This window comes from Camelina sativa, chromosome 7 (assembly GCF_000633955.1).
Source record: "Camelina sativa cultivar DH55 chromosome 7, Cs, whole genome shotgun sequence".
NCBI classification, from domain to species: Eukaryota; Viridiplantae; Streptophyta; class Magnoliopsida; order Brassicales; family Brassicaceae; genus Camelina; species Camelina sativa.
The window spans coordinates 4,155,391-4,179,985 of NC_025691.1; the positions used below are offsets into that span (position 1 = coordinate 4,155,391).

Sequence of the window (24,595 nt, forward strand, 5' to 3'; positions counted from 1 at the left end):
AAAACTGTTTGTGTTTATGATTCTATTAGAAATCTTTTTGAAAGGACACTTGTTTTTCTCTATCTACGGATACAGTTTCTCTGATATATGATCATATATATCTCTTGTATGTTTTCTTATCAGTACTTTTAAAAGTGAGTTTTTGTTATCATTTTCAGTAAATCTCCTTGACATGACCATGACCATGACCATCAACCAATTATATATATATATGTATCTAATATATATGCCTAGGATAAAGATATAGCACACAAATAATATATTATTTCAAATCACACACGCAACAAATCAAGGCTCGTTACTTTTCTGGGACATGCATGGATCAAATTATACATAATCGTAATAATGTTAGGAACATGATCAATACATGCGGTGGTTTCAAAAAAGAGAGATCTCAAAAATATAATTGAAGGAATAGAAAATGAACAAATAATTCGAATTCACGATCGCCATAAAAGGCCATGAACAAAAACTGAAAAGAGAGATTGAATTATATGAATAATCAAGCCCATTTGGCTAATAGAGACATGAGGCCAGCACCAATAAGGAGAGCAATATGGGCCATGATTTGAAGCCCAGTATTGGATTGCATCTTAGGGTGCATAAAATCTGCTGCGAGAAGGTCGACCAGAGACATGTAGATAAGAATACCTGCGGATGCAGCGTTCAATACACCTTGCACGATCAGAGCAGTTGGTGAAGACTCATCATACGAATTTGCTATTCCCATTCCCACAACGATACCTATTGGTGTCGTTATGGCGAAGAACGTCGACATTAATGTTACTGACAAACACTTGAATTTTCCCTGTAACAAGAAATATTGAAACTGGAATGTGATCATATGTTCCAAGTTGTGTAGATGGTCTATCTCACTTTTTTAAAATCCTGAGCAAATTTTTGCTAGTTTATTTTATTTAAGAAATTAGAGAATAAAAAAGTATATACAGATAATTACAAGTTCTTTTATATTCCAAAATTATTGAATAAAAAAAGGTACCTGAGCAATACAACCACCAAGGCCAAGACCTTCGAAGCACTGATGAAACATTAATGCAATAAAGAGAGCTTTTGCAGCCTCTGGGCTCTGTGAAGCTCCGAGTGATATTCCTATTACCACTGAGTGTACTAATATTCCCAACTCCAATACCTATTTTTTTAGTTTTAAAATGTAAACACAGGAAGAAATCAACTCTGAGGTAAAAATGTCAAACTTCACATTGCAATATTTTTTTTAATCAGATTTCGGCCAAAAGATACTTACGTCATGTGATCTAGTTTTAGGATTTTTGATGTAATTCACATTATGTAGTTAGCTTTTTTTATAAGCTAAAATATATATTTTATCACCTATATTTTAAATTTGATATAAAAGCTAACCACTAAACCATATGAAAAGTTGTTAGTTGGAATTTTGGTACTTAATAACATGTGATGATTTCTTTAGAGAATCAAAATCTCACATGGTCCGAATCTAATGAACCGGCGTCGACAACAACTTTAATCTCAATACAAATGCATGAACTTGTACATATATATGTTGTTCCTTTTTATCAAGTTAACCTTTAACTTTAATTCAAAAGATGTTAACGTTGTGTATTTCCATTCACAATTATATATGTTCGATTGGAAGCAGAACAATGTTCAAGAAAGCGCTAGGCGTTAACTAGGCGATAATCCAACGTCTAGCGCCTAATCGGAATCTAAGCAATTTTAGGCGGTTTAGGTGTTTACACTATAAATTAATATATATCTGATACTATATGCATAATTATACAAAATATGTATAAGACTAATAAAAATATTAAATAAAAAACAAAATAATAGACAAAAACATTATTTCAATTCATTTTAAACAATATATTAAATATTTATAATTATGTTTATAGAAATAAATCTTATAAATTTTAAATTTGTGCAATTAAAATTTTAAAAATATATTAAAATGATGATACTATAATTTTAAGCAGTTAAAGCGGTCGTCTAGGCGTCTAGGCGGCGCTATAGCACCAGCGCCTAGACGGGGCAGAGGCGGACGCCTAAAACGCTTTTTCGAACACTCAACCAGAATAACTACAACCAATATGGAATTTTCAAATCTATCTTCCTCTATCAAATTTTTTATTTGGCCAAGAATATATATATCAAAACGTTCTATTTGAAACATAATAAAAAAAATATATTAAACTAGAGTAAACGCAAAAGCTATGATTTATTGTCAAAACATGGAGTTCAACAAACCTGTGCAATAATTTTAGTCCGGAGAACTTGGACTTGGACGGAGTCGACGGAAGGCTCGTCGGATTCTCCATCGTTGATCTTCTTGGACGCTTTACAATGAGATTTATAGAAACTCGAAGTGGCAAATGTATCGACGGATAGCGTCAAGATCGCAGCGACCATCGCAATAAACCCGGTGAACGGGAATTCCCAAGCTTCAGAGGTTAGACACGGCGAGTTAAGCATCGTGTAAGCCTCAGGCAAGACGTGCATAAATCCGGTTGCGAGGATAACTCCGGCGGCAAAAGCTTTCGTGACGAAGAAGAAAGGTGTTTCTGGACGCAAAGGAGGGAAGACTTTGCCTAACAATGGGAAAAGAACTCCGATTACGCCGGCAATTAGAACCGAAGGAATTGCGGCGATCTTGTACTTCCTTGCTCCCTCTTTGTTGTCATGGTCGTCATCGTGTGAGCATTCACATTGCGGTTTCCCATGTGAATGGCCTTCGGCTGCGTTGACGACCGCGATGAGGAGGACGGAGACGGATAAGAAGAAGAGTACGAGTTTAACGTTCTTGGTCTTCATATTCTCTATTTTGACAATTAGGGTTTTTATGAGGAAAAAGTTTAGGATCCTTGATGAAGAAAGTATGGAAATGGAAGTATCTAGATGTGTGTATATATACGTATATTAATATCATATTAAAATGTGCTAATAGTTTTTTGTTTTGTTTGTCAATCATTAACACAAAAATATTGAGCTGATTAAACCCATAAAAAAACTACATATATTCAACTTATGAGATTTTTGTATCTCGTGTGTCTTTTTTATATCGTCACGAATCCTTCGGATAATTGTCAACCAAAATCAATAGTTTTATAATGTACTTTGTTTTTATTACTCTAGCAATAGTTAACTATGATCTTTCCTCATAAAAATTGTTAGAATTCTCTACTATAATCTTTCCTCATTAAAAAAAGAAGAAGCAATAGTTAGCGATTCATGAGAGAAAGCTGATCTTAAAGCAATAGAAAAAGATTACTAGCTAGTGTCTGGACAGGAAATAGGTTTTGTCCAGCTGCAACGCTTATCGGATCGGTTGGGGTTGTTGTCAAGTGATCGTCATTAAATCAGTGGAGCATTCGTTTCGTCTTCGACTTAAGATTCGTCATTAAAACTTCTTTAACAAGAAAAAACGATATCACTGAAACTAGAGTCACCGGAGGGCTTTCTGATCATGGGCTAGCTAGGTTGAATCTGAGTACGACCAGTGATGAAAGTTTTAGTATTTCCCACGTGCTGCCGCTTCTACATGGTGGAGTTGGCAGAGATTTTAGGATACTGATATCCTCATACAATTGTCTCGATGTATAACCTAATTAGTTGTTCATGTGACATGAATAAATCGAGGAGGTGTTGTTCTTCGACGCCAAAATCAAATATATCTCATGAACAACGAAATTAATATGATATTTAGGAAGCTTTAATGAGTGAGGGATGCGTAAAACATGTTGAGTTCAGAGACATGGCTCTATGTAAGGTTTGGTGAGTAATGATGTGGAGGAAATGTCACCGAATCTTTTTGTGAGTGTTTGGTTTGTTCTATTCTTTCGAATCCTCGAATCATAATATGATATTTTGTATGAAACGATATTCCAATAATGTCCTCTTGTACGTCTTCTAACATTATTTATGGTTTCCAAATAAGTGTTGTAGTCAGATTTCTAACTTGAACATATAAAATATATGCACCACATCAATATTCCAAAGGGTTCATACATGCACCACCGATTACGCAGCCAGAAGATTTGCAACCTAGATTTTGGATATGCTCCAATTAAGCTAATTTCCTTTAACAAACAACGATATAAAACCTATGTATATTCTTAGGAAAATCAATAGGACAGAACGGAAGAATGTTAATCAAAGTCACACCCCGTTTTTTCATTCATATATGATATAAAAATTCATTTGTGTAGGTTATATACTAATATTATGTTGCAAATTAAATTTTATAGTTTCATATGATAATGAATTTTTAATATTTTAATTAAGTGGAAATCTATATATATATATATAATATAATGGTATATGATGTTCATAGTATTATTATATCTTCTTAATTATAAATGGAAAATGAGGGCATCGATCGTAAAGGTAGTCGAGAGCGACAATTATGGAAACAAAAGAAAAAATAATAATATCGTTTCTTCCTTACGGATTGTTATTTTTAATAGTTAAATTAGAATCGTTGAGAGTCTTCGGACACGTCGTCAATAGTAGGCTAGTTTCTGAGACTATATTAAATAATTGATAACAGAAAAGAATGAATAAAGATAAAAAGAAGACAAAAAGTATGGCGAAATAATGTCGACATAAAATGTACGGACCTATGCAGCACACAAGTTGACTCCTCTCTTAGCTCGAGAAAAATAATGGTAATGGAGCTTAAAGATATCAAGTCAACCTCTAAATATGTCGATATTATGATTCATTTTTTCATCTCCATATGCTTATATCTTTTCTTTATTTGATTCTTAATGTCTTAATACATCTGTTATTTCGTATAACTGTATAGACATAGTCATATTATCTTTCTGAACACAGATTATCCTGTCATTTTCGTTTAGTATACTTTATTTTTTTATCGACGAACATTATATATATTTTACTAGTTTATTAGTCTTTATACAAATAAAAATTGATGTATGAATTATCATATTACATAATACATTTTGTTTTCTTTTTCTATATGTCGAAACATATTTTTCTGGACACAGATCATCTTCGTTATTTTATTTCATAGTTGTAAATTTTTATAATTATCATATTTTGTTAATGTTATTTCATTGAAAATTCATTAATTATTTTGACTTTCCTAACTATTCTCAAATTACATCAATTAAACTTGTCATTAATATTTTGAAATGCAGAATACTTGTCCTAAGATTAGCATATATATATATGACTTAATAAACAAGTTTAAAATAACATATTAATCTCACAATCTACATGACTACATCCAAATTGTAGTTGAATGATACATCTTCATATATAAAGAAATGTGATGACACATTGACACTAAGTTTCATAGCTAAAAGATAGTCCATATATATAGATGTTGCACATATATATCCTTTATCTTTCCTTATTTTTTCACACAAAACATTAAACACCCTCTCATTATTATTATACTTTAATTTATCCTTTTAGCACATTTAAAGTTTTAAATCTAACACTTTAAACTAATTAAGTAGTTACTTGATGATATCAAATTGTTTTAGAGAATCATTTGAGAATACAACATGTAATGGTGTACACACATTCATGCTTTTGAGTATCGAAGTAGTCGAATTATAAATCAACATTACTAGCTTAAAGTAATTACATACATGTCTAAAAGACGAAAAGGTCTTAATATTATACCGTAAGCAAATGAATCTTGCTATTAAAAAGCTAATTCTTTCGTCGGAGTTTTAGTCGTCTTGCGCGTATCGTTGTCATTCGATTCAGCAGATATACTATGAATTCAAAGTTCCAAATTGTAGTTTTCTTTTCCATTTATGAGTTCGACTGGTGAAGGTAACATATACATATCCTTTTTAAAATCAGTAATTTAGTGTTTTTAAAATTTTTACGTTTAAGTTTTTGCTTTTCTATTTGTTTCTTGAAGTTTTTCTGCAACCCGACGCTCGTAAAGTCAAATTTAAAAGATAACATGGTTTCTACTTTGGTTTGTATATTTAGATTTATGACGTCATGTTGTTCTTGATTTGTTTATACTTCTGACTATTTTCATTGACAAATCACACTAGTTAATAAGTGTTTTAGGATTTTGTTTTGAATTTATTTTGGTCACACTAAATTTAATGGGATTTGTTTTATTGTCAGATATATTTGTATTTTTTGTAATATAATCGTACAATCCTTTGTTTGGGGTTTTACTTATCATTTAATGTGTTAATTTTTTTTAATAATGGTTATATAGCAATAAGATATTTACATTGTACAACGATAAAATCAAGCGATCGATAACGTATGCCTAATCTTCTTCGTGTCCCTTTTTCGGGTTAATTAGGCAAATAAAAATTGGAGAAAACTGAAGTTAAATGGCAATGATGCGATTGTTGCTAATTTGCTATCATAGTGTAATTTTTTATTACGCTTTCTAATTAAACCTTGAGTAAATGATTACCCGCTATACTATTAATTTGTTGAATACATGCATTGTTCTTTGAATAAAGAGAAATACACTGATACAATTTAATACGCCAAGTAATAGTATCAAACTCCGAGATAGTAAAGTCAGATACTTATGTAATACAAATATAAATCTAATATAAATCTATTTAGCTAAAAAAAATAGATGATGTTAATGGATATGATATGGGAAAAAATCACTTATTCCACACATAGTCAAATGAGAGAAGGTAGACTTTCCATAAAGAAAAAAAAATGTTACGAAAAGAAATCACTTGTAACTTTTCCAAAAAATATCAATGTCAGGTCATTGTTATTTTGAAATATCTATTTTCTGTTTCGATATTAATTCAACATATTGTCATTTACCTAACAATTGTCATTTTGCAAATTAACCCTAGCATATATACTTTATGTTTCAAACAATTTGTATTACTATTAATTTTCCAAATTTTATCTAATGTAAAACCAGTTTGAATACTCCCTCTTCCCAGTTCAAGTAGCAAGGCACATTTTTTCCTCCATGGAAAATAACTGTAATGCAATGATTCAGCTTGGTTTAAAGCGTGAGATATCAATTCTTCAATGCTGGGTTACATAAGGTTGTTTCAATGATTAAAGTTTAGGCTTTGTTTCTCTTTTCTTATTCAGGCTTCTTTTGCTTGGATCCTTCTTCCCTTAGTTCTTAGTAGCTAGTAGTTTTCTTTCTTCTTTCTGTTTGTAATGGTTATATCTTGTTTCATTGTACTCTTTGCCTTTATTTATGAAAACCGTTTAACAAAAAAAAAACCAGTTTGAATAGAAAGCAAATTTTCTAGTGAAAGCCGTTGGCCTGACAAGCCCGGTCATATTATTTAAAGTTGTCTAACTATCCTAACTTACTAATTCATCAAAAAAAAAAACATATCACACAGATCAGCAAATGTGTTCAGTCATATATTAATTCCGAAATTAGCGATTAATTTAGCTAGATATGTAATGGAGAAGCTAAGCCTCGAATCTCTCTATTTTCTACTAATTGTCTTTTTGTAAAGCTGCGTAAACACTTAATTAATCGAAATTAATGGTCAGTAGAAAATTCAATCATATTATTCTTATGCGTTGATATACTTTGTTTAGAGTTATTTTATGGTCAGTCAGTACTCAGTCCAGATACTTTGTTTAGAGTTGTTTTACTAGTCTAAGCTATTTAAACTTTTTGTATTTGCACAAAAAAAATAAAAAACCTTCACATCTTCGTAAACGATTTAGCTTTCAGTGGCTAGCTTTCAGTTCATAAACGACTGATGAGAAACTTTTACTTTCTAATTAAGTGATCAATATTTGATATCTCTAACAACAATTTTTTTTTATTTTGAATACGAAAGCCGTTAATTAGAAAGAAAAAAAATATATATTTCGAAATCAATTGAAAAAAAAACAAACGAGTCGAATTGAAACATAAAAGATGAATACAACGATGTTTAGTGTTTACTTTGTGGCACACACGAATGATTGACTTATCCTGTTTCAGACAATTGCATTGTTACATCATAACACTTTGCCCATCATAAAAATAAGAAAAAACATGCGTATTCAAAATCAACAAAGATGAGAGACAACTCTCACCAAAGACAACCACGCACGTTTGTTTGTTCCAACAACACACACACACACACACATCACACACTCTCTCTTTCTAAACTTTGATATTATATGTTAAGTAGATGCATTTCGCTGATCCAGAGAGAGAGAGAGAGAGAGAGTGACAGGCTAAAGGGAGTTTAGTAGAAGTGGCCATAAGTAACTAACCTGCGGTTTATGCATGCCAAATTTGTTCTTACTTGTTGTCTTTTGCATCCGTCTTAACCGCGTGCTCTTTCTCTTCTTCCTTTATTTCTTCCTCGTCATAGAATTGTTCGTCATCACTACCCATGTCATGGTCGAAGTATTCTTCATAGAACTGGTCGTCCGTGTCATCATCCTGACCGTTCTCCAGCCTGTCTACTGACTTTTGTCGCATTAACCTCTCTTGGATACTGTCTACGATTGCAGTTCCCTATTAACATTTTACACATTTTTCAACTTTAATCAAAGGTTGAACAGAAGGTAAGTATTGACGTATGTGTTCTCAGTTAATAGTGTCTCCAAGATTTTAACTTGCCATTTTGTGGCAACCTTCTTCAAATATTTCAAGAAATCCAGCGACCCAGCGATCTGCATTTTCTACCCACTCGTTACGCAGCATTTTTACAGTTTGGATCTGGAAGAAAAACCCGCGTTTAGAAATCAACAAAGGACGGAGTAAGAACAGGCAATTGAAACATCATAAGAAACTTCTGCAGGATCAGCTTGTTCAGTTAAGATAGATATCGCACATGAACATAGTCATCAAAGATCATATTATTAGCTAAAGCATGAGGCTACATGGAGGAGGTTTCAAGAGCAGCAGCTACACGTGATCAGGCGGCTACTACAGGGATGAAATTCTTTTAACAACTTGATATTGCCAGGCACTGCTACTATACATAAAAGGAAGCATATCCTTTTAGTATTTTGAAACTTCAAACGCGAAAGGATTACCAAACCGAGTATAAAAAAAAGTCCTAAAAGAATTGAATGGGATTCAAGTTTTGAGAATTTGGAATGCAAACGTGACACTGTAAGAGTGGTTTCCACAAAGTCACTGAACAGTCAGAGACGAGACCTAAAATTTTGTTTATTCTCCTTGTACGTTATGAAAAACAGCTTATCTAATAGAATGCAATACAGTTAAAACGATGGACATATGATAATCAATTAAGTAAATGGAAGTTGAGAGAAGACATGCCTTTTCTCCCACTCTTTCTTGTTGTTCTTTGACCCTCTCCTGGAGTTTCTTTAGCCTCATATTAACTCTAAGTCTCTTTTCCTGTTAGCAAATTAACAACATCAAAGTTGATTACTCCGAGAGAAAACTTTACAGAACAACAAAAATGAATGAAGAGGTAAGAAACTGATGCCATGCCTTGACAAAGCTAACTCCAAGATCTTCCCTTGAATATCCTCTATCCAAGTTACGCATGACATACTGGTTGTAATCTTTCACTATTCTCATTATTATGTCCGAGGTTGATATTCCTTCAGTTCTCATAGTTTCCTTAAACCTCCCAACTTTCTTAACCTGCAACAGATGCTCAGTTAAAACAGAAACATGAAAGTGCCAAAAGCAGGAGTATAATTATTCTCCAGACTTACAAATTCATAAACATCCTTTCCAGCTCCACTGGAATCAGCATACCTGTGCATGATATTTATACAAAGAAGGTTACTGACGTTCTAGAATCATCTTAAAAAGAACATAACTAACAACAAGCAGATGCCAGAGAGTAAAAGGTATATATACAGTTACAACAAAACTAAGTTTCCACCATAACTAACAACAAGCAGATAGTGGGATTTAGCAAAAAAGACACATGTTCTTACGGAAGTGCATCGTGGGCTACATAGTCAATATGGTGCTTGTCAAGAAACTCCTGGTTGACCACCCATGGTGCATCTGGGATGACTTCATCCACCCACCTGATCGATAAAACAAACTGAGCCCTCAAAACCCATTTCGCTGCCACTTCCATGGCTTCTTACTACTAAACACAAACATAGGAGAAGACAATAATTACTTGCAATGCCGAAGTGATTCATATCGCTCTTCAGCAGTCATTACAGTCCTTCCCTTGTACTTATGGGTAGTTTCATCGTTGCAACATCCAACAAGAAGGTAAGTGTTGGGAAACCTGCTCAAGAAATTGCAAAAAAAAACACGAAACCATTATTAGTATATATCTCTCAAAATTCATCTTACCTCATCAAAACTGAAGCATGAGTCCAGAAACATCAGCTATCGACAAAATTCCAACAAATGAAGCATTTACACTAAAGTCATACGCCACAAGGCCAAGCACATCACAGATTTTGGCAGTAATTTCGATCAACACAGACCAATTTATCTACTAAAGAAGATTCGTCTAACTGAACAGCTTACGATGAACCAGACTCAAATAGATCGCATACAAATGACACTGAGACGGCGAAAATTGAACACGAGCCGAAGAGGACAAAATCAGGGATGCAAATTTAGGAAAACTACGTCTCAGAGATTAAGAAAATACTAACGATTTCTTGGCCTGTTCGAGAGATCGAGCGTGACCAAAATGGAAAAGATCGTAGATCCCATCGGCGTAGACGCGGACAGGACGATCAGTGGGAGGGGAACTCTGGACAGCTGTAGAGGCGACGGCGGTAGAAAGGCCGTCGTCAGTGCGATCGCCGGTAACGTTGCTCATATTCTCCGATGAAATAGCCCGAAACCACCCGCCTTATAGAAAATAAAACGGAAAACTAGAAAGAAAATAAAAAAAGGTGCTCCTCGCTTCCCTCTTCTCCTGCCTTTTTTTTTTTTTCCTTTTTTTTGTTTGTTTGGCGAAGAATATCCTCTAGGGAATATGGATTATAACTATTTTATTTATTTCGTTTAATTTTATTCTCTCACAGTAATGTTTATATACTTATATATGATTAAAATTATAGTATTAATCTGATATATTTGTAGGGTTTCATGTTAAGTTATTATTAATCAGCTTAGTGTTTTTGTTGCAAAGTTGAAAAATTCGTTTAGTTTTCGTTGATAATATATGTCTTGACTGTTGTTAGATTGGATACAGAAATGTTCAGCTACTGGAATTATCTTTACATTTATTTAACAAAAACTGAAGTTCCTAAAGGCTAAAGTTGTTCTTTGTTTTATATAAATGAATGTTTTGTTTAATTGACGTCCTAAAAAGTTGGCTAATGATTTCATATATTCATTTTCTAATCAGAGTAAGAGTTACCTCGAAGCCAATTCCACAGTTTAAGACCTTTTCTACTTTTATACAAAACGCATTCGAATTTTCTCAAAAGATTTGCCGAGGAATTTTTGAGCTTGTATTGTTTAACTGGACATACGGCGATTACTCGGATGGCTTGGACCAGAGGCCTGAAATTGTGAGGACTCCATTGTCTGTCCAAACAGTTCAAAATATGCAACCAAGTAAGCAACCGATTTTATACAAGGCCTCATTACAATTTCTACTGTAAACAGAGGAATTAGCAGTCTCGGTTTAATCTTGAATCAAAATGTTAAAAAAAACCAACAAGGAAGAATTTGGGACTTTCAAAAGAACTTGTTTTGAGGAATTGGGTTCCTTTTAGATTGTTTCTTTTCTTTTGTGGCGTTTAGAGTGTTTTCTCTACTTCTTGTCTGAACCAGTTTTCCAAAAGTATTTCCTTTAACAAAGAGTAAGGATGCATACCATGTCGTGCAGAGTTTCTTCAATGTCATAGCAGCCACGAATAGCACTTCCCCTGAAACCCGATTGTCCCTGAAACTAGACAATCCACAAAACGAAATGGATCCTTCTTTCTTAGAACAAAATTTCACTCAGGGAGGAGGAGAACGGTAAGATATAATATCTCCCGAAAAAAAAATACTTGAATAAACTCACAGCTCCTTGGATGCTTGGGTGTGTCTCATATTGACTCACCCGTCCATGAAGTGAATACATGCTTCCCTAAATCACCCAGAATATATTAGTATCAGTCTCTTACTTCATTTTAACTTCCAAAAAAACTCATCAGACAATGTCAAGCAGTTGAATTTTGGTCGGTGATAAAGATTCACACGTAAGGTTATAACAAAAGCTTGGACGCTATAAGAGAAATCGATAAAGGATCTCACCATGGCTTGTATGGTTGGCGGATGTCCGTAGTAACCATCCTGGGTGGAAGAAACAGATGAGAACTGCCAGAATAACAAGCACAGTGCATAGTTTTCAATAAAAAAGTAAGATAAAGTTGTTAAACAACAAAATGAAAAGATACAAAAGTTAACCCACTCCTTGAATTGTTTGTTGAGTTGAATAATAGACCCCAAGATTTGTTACACGGGAGCCCTGTTCGGTCTCTTCCATAATTGCTTGAGGAATGTAACAATTCTCAAATGTAGGAGCTCTGGAGCTAATTTGTTCCTGTGCATAAAAAATCTACACTTAGTTTAATCAATTCCGAAACGTAAGCTTAATTGCATCAGAATGCATGTACTCACTATATATATTTGGATTAAAATAGTTTGACATGAGTAACATTGCTGCTAAAAAATGGGAGATTTCAGATTACTTACCGTTTCTTGGGGTACTTCTTCTGACCTGTTTGTTGCATCCTCTGGCCTACAATAAACCTTTAAACAGACGATAATCCATCAGATCTTTCTGCTAGCTCTAGCAAACAACAAAATAACCTCACAAGATAGAAATCCATCTAAATCCACCTTTCTTTTCTTCTGAATTTTCTTTTTCTTGGACAATTTTGATGTACCTTCCAACATACCTTCACTTTCTCAGCCAATAGATCCACCCGTCATTAACTTATCTGGCTCTGAAGGAAACTTGGGAGAGTTATTAACACAATGCTTCTTAGTTTCCTCCAACAACGTTAGAGCAGTCTTGTAGGCTTCATTTGATAAAGATGCAACTTCTCCCAGCTTAACAAAGCGCCTACAGAGATCATTAAAACGTGCCATTCGATTATGAGTAGCGACACATTCTTCTTTTTAACCCTCTATGTTGTTACATCTCTTTGACCAACACTTCAATATATACTGAGATGGAATGAGGGAAACATCAGAATTTTGAAGGACAAGTATAGCATGTTTGCATAGGAATCCCTGGTACTCGAATAAATGACAAGAGCAACACACATCCAACAACTCTTTCTTCAGAGCAACAGATAAATTTTGCCGTTGCTCAAAATCTTTGACGCGGAATATCGCTGTTGTCCCATCTTCTCTTTCTTTTCGGAGTTGACAAGAAACAACGCCTGGTACCTCAGCTTGGAATTTCTTAAAAGCAGCGTCCGTGTAGATCAAGGAAAGTTGTTTCTCGAAAGCCAAAGAAGACCTGATTGTAGGCTGTTTGCTCTGAGATTCCAGATCATCATTTGCTTCCACATCACATCAATACTGCAGAAACTGCTTGTAGAGTTCAAAGAAGTCCTTGAAAGTAGACTCTGAGTTCATATAATTGTCAAATTGAGAGGCGACACTGCCAGGTCTTTCAGGTCCAGACAGTCCAGCTAAACAAATCCCATGAAAATAAAGTGGCACCCATTTTTTACGATCTCTAAACAACAACTGAACCCACTCATTATCGTCAAGTTCAAATTTACTAATTATATTTGACCACCTCCTTTCAAATTGTTCATCTGTCCAAGAGCTGTGTACGCAATTTCTAAAACTTTCCATAAAACCATCATCTTGACTCACAAAAGGATTCAGCATCTCAGGAATCTTACTCAGCACATTCCACAAACAGAAAAAATGACGAGCACTTGGAAAAACTTCAACAACAACGTCACTTATAAGTTTATCTTGATCTGTTATCATCACTCCAGGAGCATGACCACCGACTGCTTTAAGCCACGTCCGAAATAGCCAAGAATATGTTGACTCACTCTCTTCTCCAATCAAAGCATATCCAAGCAGCACGTATTGACAGTGATGGCTAACCCCAATAAAAGGAGCAAACGGGATTCTGTATCTGCTCCTAACATAAAATGTGTCAAAGAGAACAACATCAGAAAAGCTGCAATAGTCATGCTTGGCCTTTGCATCAAGCCAAAAGACATTTCTAACATTATTCTCACTGTTGAAATCAACCGCATAAAAAAAACCAGGCTGCTTATCCTGCATGTCCATAAAATGCTCCAACAATAAATCGAAGCCTTCCTTTTCTAGAGCCAGTTGAAGACCTTTCTTTGGTTTGGAGAGCGCACCAGCAGGCTTGTTCTTCCCCCTTATGCTAATAAATAAATCATCTGGACATATCTCATGGTTATGTTCTTTAACAAAACTATAAATAACCCATTTCTCATCTTATTTCCTCTTCATATGTAGACCAGCTTTGCAACCCGTCTTTGGACAAGATCATGGGTTTATAGCTGCGCTTTTCTTGCGCTTGGTTCCAAATCTCGAACATGCTATCTTGACATCAATAAACTTTCCAGATCTTTTAGAATGACGGCTAGCTTTGATTGTGATCCCAAATCCCACTGATAGAGCGTACTCTCTGTAGAAATAGTACGCAGCCTCCTTTGACTCGAACTCCATCCCATCTCTGGGCTCACCAACCGTTGCAAACTGGTCTGAACTACGAGCAACGTACCCACTCGTACTTGCCTCACAAAGCTCATCTACGTTACCACTTCTTGTTAGAAGATCTATTCCCACATCTTCAACATCCATATCATATAATCTAACCTACATTTAATCCAAGATTTTTTTTCTTTCTTCAAGATCTATCTCCATAAACATCCAGGTTCGCTTATAAGTATTGAACAGAAACTATAAAACAATTACAACTAAAACATACTAGCTCCTCCAACAACTGTAGTATTAGCCCAAAAAAAAAATTACTAATTTCCACAATAGCAGCATTTTAGAGATTTGCTAAATTCAGATATGCAGCAATTGATTACTACGAATTAGTGCATCACATGGTCATGGATAATCCAAGAAAGAACAATACAAAAGCTCCATGAACGGATCAGAATAGAAATTCAACTTCCCAGTTCATCAATCGCGAGTAAGAGAAAATAAAAAAAACCAAAAATACAAAGTTCAAAAAATCAAACCTATTGAGCAAAAATTGTTTTCGTCGTCTTTGCCTTCCTGAACCGCTGATGAATTTTACTACCTCGCTTGCAACTTCCCAACAGCGAATTCAAAAAACTGAGAAAAAACAGGAATTTTTTCTAAAATGTTCGGCTTAATTGTTTTTTGTTTTTATTTTAATGTTTCAGTTCATAGCAAATCGATCCTTTTAGTTTTCTATTGATTTAGGAAAAGACCCATATATTTTAAGAATAAAAACAAAAGTGCTAAGAGCAAGATTTATGGCGGGGGGTTATATATTGAGTATCTTATATATTGTTTGAATTTTTTAAGAATTAATCGTGTATTGTTTTGTAAATAAGAACCCATGATATCTTAGTTAAAATTTTATATTCCAATGGTAAGTTCTAATTTTAGGTATCTTATTTTTGAAAAAAATTGTTTTTTGAAATTTGATAGTAAATATGAAACTCAAATTTGTTAAACGCAGAGATAGTAAATATGAAACTCAAACTTGATATAGTAGTAGAGAATACTAATTAAGAGTCATCATGAATCATGATTTAACTTTTGATGGATATGTTACATAGGTGAAAAGAGAAGATTTTGATGAAGAGAAATAGATTGTGATGAAGATTGTGATGAAGACAAAGGTTCACATCTAGATTTCAAAAAGAAACTTAGAAACTAGAAAACAAAGCTTGTTGGTCTTACTGTTGTTTGGCTTCAATCTTCTTCTTCTTCTACCATAGCCTGTCGACTCCACTGTCGGCATCACCCTATATCGTTTCAAGAAAGTGCTAACAACGTCATGTACTAACAAAAGCATTACATGACCAATTCTAGTTAACACAATGATCCAGAACCAATTCCATTGCTATACTAGATTAAAGTCAGACAAGTCTCAAGATTTATGATAAAGAAGCTGTCTTGACAAACCTGAGCACGGACAAAACCGCAGAGAGAAAATGTAGTGAATTGACCAGTGTACACCCCATCAGCATCGAGATGACCAATGTTGAGCTGCACATAAGCATGATCCTTTGATGTGATCAACCTGTTAGTAGCTGAGCTGCAATTATAATCCAAAAACAAACAAGAACAATCAATTCATTAAGTTTCCTTACAATAATAATAAAAAAGTGACTTGACCCTCTTCGTTCTCCATCTTTTGGAGCTTAAAACTGACATCATAGAGGGACTCATCAACTGTCGCCTGCAAATTTACAAACTAAACTTTCTTATGAACAGAAACAACAAGATTGACACGACAAGAGTACAAAGATACAAATTGTACACGCGACAGAGAACATTACCTGCAATAGTCGTAATGCACAGTACTGAATGACAACAACCCCTTCCAGTTTGGCAATAACCTGCTGCACTATTTATATACTTAGGTGGGATTATTGGTTCCATGATTTTAAGGGATTTGGAAATCCAAATAAAAATCATGTGTTATTCAATCATTGATTTTAAAATACTTATCAAAATTCTTTGTTATTGGTTATATGATTTACAAATACTTTTTAAAATCCCATGTTATTCATTTAATGATTTGTTTTTGGATTTCAAAATCCACATTATGTTTTAAATGGATTTACATGGATTTGAAAGTGTAAAATAGAAGGATTCAAATCCAAGGATAAAACATGTTATTTCAAAATCCATATGTTTTGATTTCCATTATTTACAATTCTATATGGATTTACAAATCATATCTCCAATAACACCCCCTTAGTGTACAATTCGAAACATAGTCTAACACATTAACTAAGTAACTTTCTCTGAAATGATTGATCAAAGAAGAAGAACACAAACCTCCTTGAGACTCAAAGCAGCACCATCTAGCTTTGTCAAAGTGGCTCCTGTGATTCCTATCTCTACATCGAACGTTGTCACCAGAGCTGCAGGAAGTACAGAAGCTCGTCTTAGTATATGACAAATAAAGGTCCAGTTCTGAAATTAACTCATTTCTCAGGATGTTTCAAAATATAGAATACAGAAAGCGTACCTGAAGCTTCTTGTCCAGTCATGGTATCAACAACGAGTAACACTTCTGTGGGATTCAGAAATTTCTTTACATCTTTTAGTTCGTCCATCATGCATTTATATATCTGCCACAAAGTGTCAATTAAACAATTGTACACAAAACATTGTAAAAAAAAACCACGAGATAAGATCCAAAGAGAGAAAAATTAAATCGAAGGGGAAGACGTGTTTTGTTTACTAGTTCCTTGTAGAACCCAAATCGAAACACATGCACACCTCCCGTACAATCTCCACGACGATTCAAATCGCCTCTGCTACAGTTGCCTCCGATACAATCTCCGTCGAGTCAGTTGCCTCTGCTACGCATCTCCGCCGAGTCAGTCGCTTCCGCTACGATCTCTTCCGACCCAAAACTCCACTGATTCCCTAACCTCCGATTAAAGCATACCTTACTTTGTCGGATCGAGACTTCGATCGTGAGAGAAAGAGAGAAGGAGAGAGAAAGGAAAGAAATAAAATTTGATCGTCAATTTTTTTTTTCCCTTTTCTATTTTTTTGTTCAACCAATATAATACTGACACGTATCATCTCGTAGATCAGAAATGAATATACTATATAAGGACTCTCTTAAAATTTTTCTTTTGTTATGATTTATTTTTTTCTACCAAATTGCTAAAAACTTCCCTATGAATCTGCTGATGGGGAAAGTCTAAGTCGCCAACTTATATATTGGCAATATGTAATCTCAAACAGGACTTGGTTCGTTTAAAATTCTCTCTCCTGACTTTTTCAGGTTTCTTTGGTAGTAACAAAGACCTGAAGATGATTGGCTAACTTGACCACTTTTGAATATTAAATACTTCCTCAAGGTTTGAAAGTTCATAGTTTCATACATTAATAAAGAGATACAATTAACATGATTCATTTCAAATTGTGAAATGTTGTCTAATACGCAAAACACAATTCGTTATGTCAGCGGAACTTTGTAATTTAACTAAAACCATACTTTTATTTGGTGCAAAATGGCCTCTGGTGTATAAAACGGTGTTTTCTTATGGAATACAGGATGTTTTCTCTTTAAGTTTATTAATATCATATTTGTTGGTTTGATGAAATCTCCAACTAAAACGAGTTTACAAATCTCCCATCACTGATTCACCGTTAAATGCATGACTTGTTACCATTCATTATAGGAATTTAGTTTACTCAGTAGATTGAACCAAAATTAATCTTTAAAAAATGCGATACTAATTGTTTGAATTTTAAAATTATAATTTTCTTGTCCGTGACGGTTTCAGGCCGGTGACGATTCAATTTCCTTTGCCCAACTTGGTAATGGAAAAAAAAGGTGAAAGCGTTTTAGTGAGGGGGAAATGAAAGCTGAGGGGTCAAATCTAAAAAAGAAAATAAATAATATGGTGAGGACGGTTTGGCCGGTCGGTGGCTCCATTGGTGTTGTGGGCCTTTCTTACTCGCCTTTTTCTGACTAGCCAGCCGTTCAGCCACCACCTCTCTTTTTGTTCTTCTTCTCTTCTTCCCAAATGACTAATCTGCCCTTTCTTTCAATCTTAATACTTTTTTCTGGTCAACTCCTTACAAAGATTTATGAATCCTGTAATATTATTATTACAAATGTTGATATTGCCTTCACGGTTTATGATAAGTATTTACTGAGTTGAAACATGAAATTCTTCAAAACTTATGCACATAATTTTTTTTTTAAAGTAAGAAATCTATATTAGTCTATAAATTATAGGCATAGTGGCACACTGTTAAGATGTGTTATTGATTTCTTTCTTGTCTAGATAATAACTTTAATAATACAGTATACATGCACATATATGATAAGATATATATATATATATATATATAGTATATAATATTAGATGAAACATATTAAGAGTTTTAAACTAAATAGATTTTATGGTGATATATTTAGTTTTATTACAAATGTCAAAAACTTTTTTATTTTTGTTTATATTTAATTGTTTTAAACTTATCTAAATAGAAAGAAAAATATTTCTTTCTATTTAGATACCTCATTAGTCATTACATTAATTTTAAAAAAGAAATAAATTTTAAAGTTTTGGTTAGTAATGAAATGAAAGTTAATGATTTTGTTAATAGGTGTCATTTAGAGGTAAAAAGTGTGATGATGTTGATGACGACAAAAAAAAGAAAAAAAAAATAAAGGGGCAAAATGGGAAATAAGAAACAAAATAGCGACGGTCTTCTCGTTCGCCAGATTTGGCTTTCAAAAAATATATATATGAAACGACCCTACACTCACTCTCTCCCTCTCTGCTTTATAAACAACCCTAAAAGATTCTCTTCTTCTCTCTCTCTCTCTCTCACACACACACCAATTTTGCATTTTCGTCATCATCATCCACTCTCTTTTCCCCAGCTGCGATTAAAATCCTGAATATTTGACGAAAAAAAAAACAGAGTTCAATCCCAGATTCAGCAGCAGCTTAGCTTGGTAAGCAGCACTTTTAAATTTATTTTTAATTTGAATTTCTTCTTAATTCTGCAGCGTTACTCTACCTCGTGATTTTATTTTTGTTTCTGGGTTTGTAATCGACCACAAAAATCGGTTCAGATCCTTAGTATGTAGAACGTTTCGTTGGATGCTGCTTCATCTTCTTCTTAGTTTACTCATCCTTTTATTTTGAGAGATTGATCAATCCAAGTTTTTTCATGTCTCTCTCTCTCTCTCTCTCTCTGTACTTAGATCTATCAAATAATCGAAATTGATTGCGATCATCTCTTCTCTTAATACTGTAGATTCGTCAGATTGATCGAATTGTGTTTGGTTACTAGTAGTAGTGTTCAATCGCAGGATCTCTTGTGTTTTGACTGGATTAAAGGTTTTGTTGCTTTTTTTTTGTTTGTTCTCTTGTGGTTATGTAGAACTCTTTGATTATGGTGAACAAAATTATTGATTGTGGTTACTAATCTAAACATCTTAGAACATATAGTGGGTAAGTTCTATCGCAAAGAGTATTACTATACTAGTAATCATGTGGTGAGTTCTTTTTCTAATTAGCCAGATCATACTATTTAATATTTTATACATGGTAATTTGGAAGCATGATTTGGGTGTTAAGCTTGCAACTTTTGGACCCAAAAAAAAAAAAAAAGGTTACTTGCAAGTTGCAACCTTACCAATATTTATGTCTTTATCTATTTAGGCAAACGATTAGACTTGGACCAGAAATAAATAAGTTGACAAATCAAGAAAAAAAAACTTGTCTAAGATTAGAAAAGTTCCTCTTTTGATATATTATTCTTGGGTTTTATACAATAGCATAGAAAAATGAAATTTTGGTTGGATATTGGATCAAGCGAAAAAGATTTTTCTGATCCCATCAGCATCATCCAGTTTCTTATACTATGGTTTACTCTTCAGATTTATAAATTTTAAGGGGGTTTTGTTTTGGTTATTTTGTTACTGTAACCAAATTGTTTTGTATGATCTACTTAAATATAAAATAATCTATGGTCTTTGTTTTCTTGTTACAAAACCACTGGGCTATGAGTCATCGCTGCATCTGGTCGGCGTACCTTATGATTCTTTTCATTCCCTATAAAATATAGTTTATTAACTCTATATGTATAATAATAATTATTGCTAATAGTTTATTATAATTTGCTTTGTAATAATTATTTTGGATACTTTGTTTTGGCATGGTGAAAACCTCAAATTTTTGATTTCTTATAAAGCACATAAGAGCATTGTTTGTTTATATACAAAAAGAAAGAAACTTTGATGCTGATGGTTTTGGTGGTGGGCACTTTACACCTTACTTATCTTTAGTTTGTTTGGTAGGAATTTATTTATATTATTAAGTATGCGTTATTCATTTGTAACATGGGACAGATTGTTGCCTATTAAAGAGGATTCAAACTCTGATAACATCACATGCCATCACCCATTATACCTATTGATCTTTGTCTTCTCCTGATTGTTTTGGATTCTTTAGCTTTTATGATCTTAAAGTTTGTCCCTTTTTTTTTTTCTAAGAAAAATTAAACTAAACGAAATTAGACATCTTTTATTGAATTGGTATTTCAAATAGTTGTGATGAGAGATGATGTACACCTGTTGACTGTTACAATAAATATCTTATCTTGTTTGTTTTCAATCTCTTACTTGCAAGCTACTGTTTTCTTTTTTGATGTAAAGAACTTTTAAAATCTGATATAAGTAGAACTTTATCATCTTCTGATATCTTCTCATGCAATATTTTTCTTCTTTCTTTCTATTCTGCAGAATCAAAAATAATCGTAACTGCTCGATCATAAGATGGAGGAAGCAACTCAAGTAGCAAACTCCGAGGTCCCTGTAGTGAAAGGTGATGTTGATGACCTTAAGACAGTTGATGTTTCCGTCAAGGTAATGATCATAGTGTTCAGTTTCGTAGAATTATCTGTTTGCTCATGACTATAGTTTTCTTTTCTTCTGTATATTGATGCGAGTCTTGCAATGATTTTACTTGCTTTAACTTATTGAATCATCGGTCTGTCCATCAAGCTTCTTAGTAGGATCAAAGATTAAAGTATTGTTGTGGAAATATTGAATCTTTTTCAGGCTGTGAATGGAGAAGTTCCAAAAGAAGAGAAGGAAGAGGAAGATGGGGAATTTATAAAAGTTGAGAAGGAAGCTTTTGATGCCAAGGATGATGCCAAGAAAGCAGAGCATGTTCCTGTTGAAGAGCAAAAGGAAGTTTCAATTGAAAGAAGCTCGAGTGGTTCACAAAGAGAACTACATGAATCACAAGAAAAAGCGAAAGAACTAGAGCTCGAGTTGGAGAGAGTAGCAGGGGAACTAAAACGGTATGAATCTGAGAATACCCAGTTGAAGGATGAGCTTTTGTCTGCCAAAGAGAAGTTAGACGAAACGGAAAAGAAGCACGGCGAGCTCGAAGTTGTCCAAAAGAAGCAGCAAGAGAAAATTATTGAAGGGGAAGAGATACACAACTCACAGTTAAAGTCCTTAGAAGAGGCTTTGCAGTCGCATGATGCCAAAGATAAGGAACTAACTGAAGTTAAGGAAGCTTTTGATGCGCTGGGTATAGAACTCGAGAGCTCCAGAAAGAAGTTGATAGAGTTGGAGGAGGGGCTAAAACGTTCAGCTGAAGAGGCTCAGAAATTTGAAGAGCTGCATAAGCAAAGCGCTTCTCATGCTGACTCTGAGACGCAGAAGGCTTCGGAATTTGCAGAGCTTCTTGAATCAACAAAAGAAAGTGCCAAGGAAATGGAGGAAAAAATGGCATCCCTGCAACAAGAAATCAAGGAGCTGAATGATAAGATATCTGAAAACGAAAAGGTTGAAGCGGCCTTAAAGAGTAGTGCGGGAGAATTAGCTGCGGTGCAAGAGGAATTGGCACTTTCAAAATCTCGTTTGTTGGAGACGGAACAAAAGGTTTCTTCCACAGAAGCCCTCATTGATGAACTGACTAATGAACTTGAGCAGAAGAAAGCTTCCGAATCTCGGTTCAAGGAAGAGTTATCTGTTCTCCAGGATTTGGATGTTCAGATCAAAGATCTTCAGGCTAAACTTTCTGAACAGGAAGGTATTAATTTAAAGCTTGCGGAAGAACTCAAGGAGAAGGAACTGCTGGAATCATTATCGAAAGACCAAGAAGAGAAGCTGAGAACTGCAAATGAGAAGTTGGCTGAAGTGTTGAAAGAAAAAGAAGCGCTTGAAGCAAATGTAGCAGAGGTCACGAGTAATGTAGCAAAAGTAAACGAGGTCTGCAGTGAACTAGAAGAGAAACTGAAGACGTCAGATGAGAATTTCTCCAAAACAGATGCTCTTTTGTCTCAAGCTTTGTCAAACAACTCTGAACTTGAACAGAAACTGAAATCGCTGGAGGAGCTTCATAATGAAGCTGGATCTGTAGCAGCAGCTGCTACTCAGAAGAATCTTGAGTTAGAGGATGCTGTTCGGTCCTCTAGTCAAGCAGAAGAAGAAGCCAAATCACAGATAAAAGAGCTGGAGGCACAGTTCACTGCAGCTGAACAAAAGAACGTGGAGCTTGAGCAGCAACTGAACTTATTGCAGCTGAAAAGCAGTGATACAGAACGGGAGTTAAAAGAATTCTCTGTGAAAGCATCTGAACTAAAAACTGCTATTGAAGCTGTCGAGGAAGAGAAGAAACAGGTGACCAGTCAGATGCAGGAATACCAAGAAAAAGCATCTGGATTGGAATCATCTCTGAACCAACTATCAGCCAGAAATTCAGAGCTTGAAGAAGATTTGAAAATCGCTTTGCAGAAGGGCGCAGAGCATGAAGACCGTGCTAATACGACACACCAGCGCAGCATTGAACTAGAAGGTCTGTGTCAAACATCACAGTCAAAACATGAAGACGCAGAAGGAAGACTGAAAGATTTAGAGCTTCTACTCCAGACAGAAAAATACAGAATTCAGGAACTTGAGGAGCAGGTTAGCTCGCTGGAGAAGAAGTGTGGGGAAACTGAAGCAGATTCCAAAAGTTACGTGAGTCAGGTGGCTGAGCTTCAATCCACGCTAGAGGCATTTCAAGTGAAAAGTTCGAGCCTTGAAGCTGCGTTAAACATTGCAACTGAGACCGAGAAAGAACTGACAGAAAATCTTAATACTGTTATAGGTGAGAAAAAGAAATTAGAAGATACAGTGAATGAGCTAAACGTGAAGATCAGTGAGTCTGATAATCTATTAGAAGGCCTCAGGAATGAAATGAATGTCACACAAGGAAAGTTGGAGAGTATTGAAAATGATCTGAAAACTTCTGGCTTACGGGAAAGCGAAGTAATGGAGAAACTGAAGTCTGCTGAAGAGAGTCTTGAGCAGAAAGGAAGAGAAATTGATGAAGCTATGACGAAAAACATGGAGCTTGAAGCTTTGCATCAGTCTTTAAGTAAAGACTCAGAGCATAGACTTCAAAAGGCAATGGAGGATTTCACTAGCAAAGATTCAGAGGCCAGTACTTTGACTGAGAAGTTGAAAGACTTGGAAGGCAGAATAAAATCATATGAAGAGCAGTTGGCTGAAGCATCTGGCAGATCTTCTTCTTTAAAAGAGGAACTTGAACAGACTTTGGGAAGACTCGCAGCTGCAGAATCCGTTAATGAGAAACTCAAACAAGATTTTGATCAGGCAGAAGAAAAGTCTTTGCAGTCATCATCAGAGAATGAACTACTAGCAGAGACAAACACCCAGCTAAAGATCAAAATTCAAGAACTTGAGGGGTTAATAGGTTCTGGTTCTGTTGAGAAGGAAACTGCATTGAAAAAGTTAGAAGAGGCAATCGAAAAGTTTAATCAGAAAGAAACAGAATCTAATGACTTGGTTGAAAAGTTAAAAACTCATGAAAACCAAATCGAGGAGCACAAAAAGCTGGCTCATGAAGCATCAGGAGTTGCGGAAACTAGAAAAGTTGAGCTTGAAGAGGCTCTATCAAAACTGAAGAATCTTGAATCTACTATTGAAGAGCTCGGGGCTAAATGCCAGGGGCTTGAGAAAGAAAGCGG

The 24,595-nt window shown here is 34.6% G+C and overlaps 4 protein-coding genes across 13 annotated transcripts in view; 1 reads left to right on the top strand and 3 right to left on the bottom strand.

The window, feature by feature from the left end:
• On the bottom strand, positions 280–2,839 carry LOC104700232 (zinc transporter 3-like). Its single transcript, XM_010415717.1, has 3 exons — positions 2,242–2,839; positions 1,001–1,150; positions 280–808 (listed from the first exon to the last, which is right to left on the bottom strand). The coding sequence occupies exons 1-3, from the start codon at positions 2,803–2,805 to the stop codon at positions 503–505; spliced, it is 1,020 nt and encodes a 339-aa protein (XP_010414019.1). The 5' UTR covers positions 2,806–2,839; the 3' UTR covers positions 280–502.
• On the bottom strand, positions 7,865–10,842 carry LOC104700233 (choline-phosphate cytidylyltransferase 1). The gene is made up of 8 exons (XM_010415718.2): positions 10,552–10,842; positions 10,059–10,172; positions 9,865–9,960; positions 9,637–9,679; positions 9,407–9,562; positions 9,230–9,310; positions 8,564–8,662; positions 7,865–8,458 (listed from the first exon to the last, which is right to left on the bottom strand). The coding sequence occupies exons 1-8, from the start codon at positions 10,719–10,721 to the stop codon at positions 8,240–8,242; spliced, it is 978 nt and encodes a 325-aa protein (XP_010414020.1). The 5' UTR covers positions 10,722–10,842; the 3' UTR covers positions 7,865–8,239.
• LOC104700234 lies at positions 12,595–17,752 on the bottom strand. Of its 10 annotated transcripts, XR_002032676.1 has the most exons (9): positions 17,313–17,752; positions 17,097–17,199; positions 16,904–16,989; positions 16,399–16,458; positions 16,022–16,298; positions 15,797–15,861; positions 15,103–15,199; positions 12,743–14,728; positions 12,595–12,652 (listed from the first exon to the last, which is right to left on the bottom strand). XR_002032676.1 is itself a non-coding variant. In XM_019227438.1 (7 exons), exons 2-7 carry the CDS (start codon positions 17,185–17,187, stop codon positions 15,744–15,746), a joined length of 564 nt encoding a protein of 187 aa, XP_019082983.1. In that variant the 5' UTR covers positions 17,188–17,199; positions 17,351–17,752; the 3' UTR covers positions 15,579–15,743. The 10 variants fall into 10 exon arrangements, 8 of the variants coding, with proteins under 8 accessions (XP_019082983.1, XP_019082988.1, XP_019082986.1 ...); XM_019227438.1 differs by lacking the exons at positions 12,595–12,652; positions 12,743–14,728; positions 15,103–15,199 and having other exon boundaries at positions 15,579–15,861; positions 16,022–16,123; positions 16,210–16,313; positions 16,399–16,461; positions 17,351–17,752; XM_019227443.1 differs by lacking the exons at positions 12,595–12,652; positions 12,743–14,728; positions 15,103–15,199 and having other exon boundaries at positions 15,579–15,861; positions 16,022–16,105; positions 16,210–16,298.
• The window catches only part of LOC104700235 (myosin-9-like), an 8,172-nt gene continuing 2,944 nt past the window's right edge, over positions 19,368–24,595 (top strand). The window contains exons 1-3 of the mRNA XM_010415719.2: positions 19,368–19,556; positions 21,351–21,473; positions 21,669–24,575. Of these exons, the coding sequence (XP_010414021.1) occupies positions 21,384–21,473; positions 21,669–24,575 (2,997 nt within the window). The 5' untranslated portion in view covers positions 19,368–19,556; positions 21,351–21,383. The remainder of the gene's footprint in view (positions 19,557–21,350; positions 21,474–21,668; positions 24,576–24,595) is intronic.

What these genes read in the sequence shown, in the direction of transcription:
- LOC104700232 (XM_010415717.1), bottom strand. Translation starts at nt 2,805, where the DNA reads ATGAAGACCAAGAACGTTAAACTCGTACTCTTCTTCTTATCCGTCTCC. An exon ending in GGACTAAAATTATTGCACAG is followed by an intron (nt 1,151 to 2,241) that starts GTTTGTTGAACT and finishes CTAAAAAAATAG; the next exon opens with GTATTGGAGTTGGGAATATT. An exon ending in TTGGTGGTTGTATTGCTCAG is followed by an intron (nt 809 to 1,000) that starts GTACCTTTTTTT and finishes TTCTTGTTACAG; the next exon opens with GGAAAATTCAAGTGTTTGTC.
- LOC104700233 (XM_010415718.2), bottom strand. Translation starts at nt 10,721, where the DNA reads ATGAGCAACGTTACCGGCGATCGCACTGACGACGGCCTTTCTACCGCC. An exon ending in CTCGAACAGGCCAAGAAATC is followed by an intron (nt 10,173 to 10,551) that starts GTTAGTATTTTC and finishes TTTCTTGAGCAG; the next exon opens with GTTTCCCAACACTTACCTTC. An exon ending in AAGAAAGAGTGGGAGAAAAG is followed by an intron (nt 8,663 to 9,229) that starts GCATGTCTTCTC and finishes TTTTTCTTCCAG; the next exon opens with ATCCAAACTGTAAAAATGCT.
- LOC104700234 (XM_019227438.1), bottom strand. Translation starts at nt 17,187, where the DNA reads ATGATGGACGAACTAAAAGATGTAAAGAAATTTCTGAATCCCACAGAA. An exon ending in CTGCTTTGAGTCTCAAGGAG is followed by an intron (nt 16,462 to 16,903) that starts GTTTGTGTTCTT and finishes TAAATAGTGCAG; the next exon opens with CAGGTTATTGCCAAACTGGA. An exon ending in GTGCATTACGACTATTGCAG is followed by an intron (nt 16,314 to 16,398) that starts GTAATGTTCTCT and finishes AAGAAAGTTTAG; the next exon opens with TTTGTAAATTTGCAGGCGAC.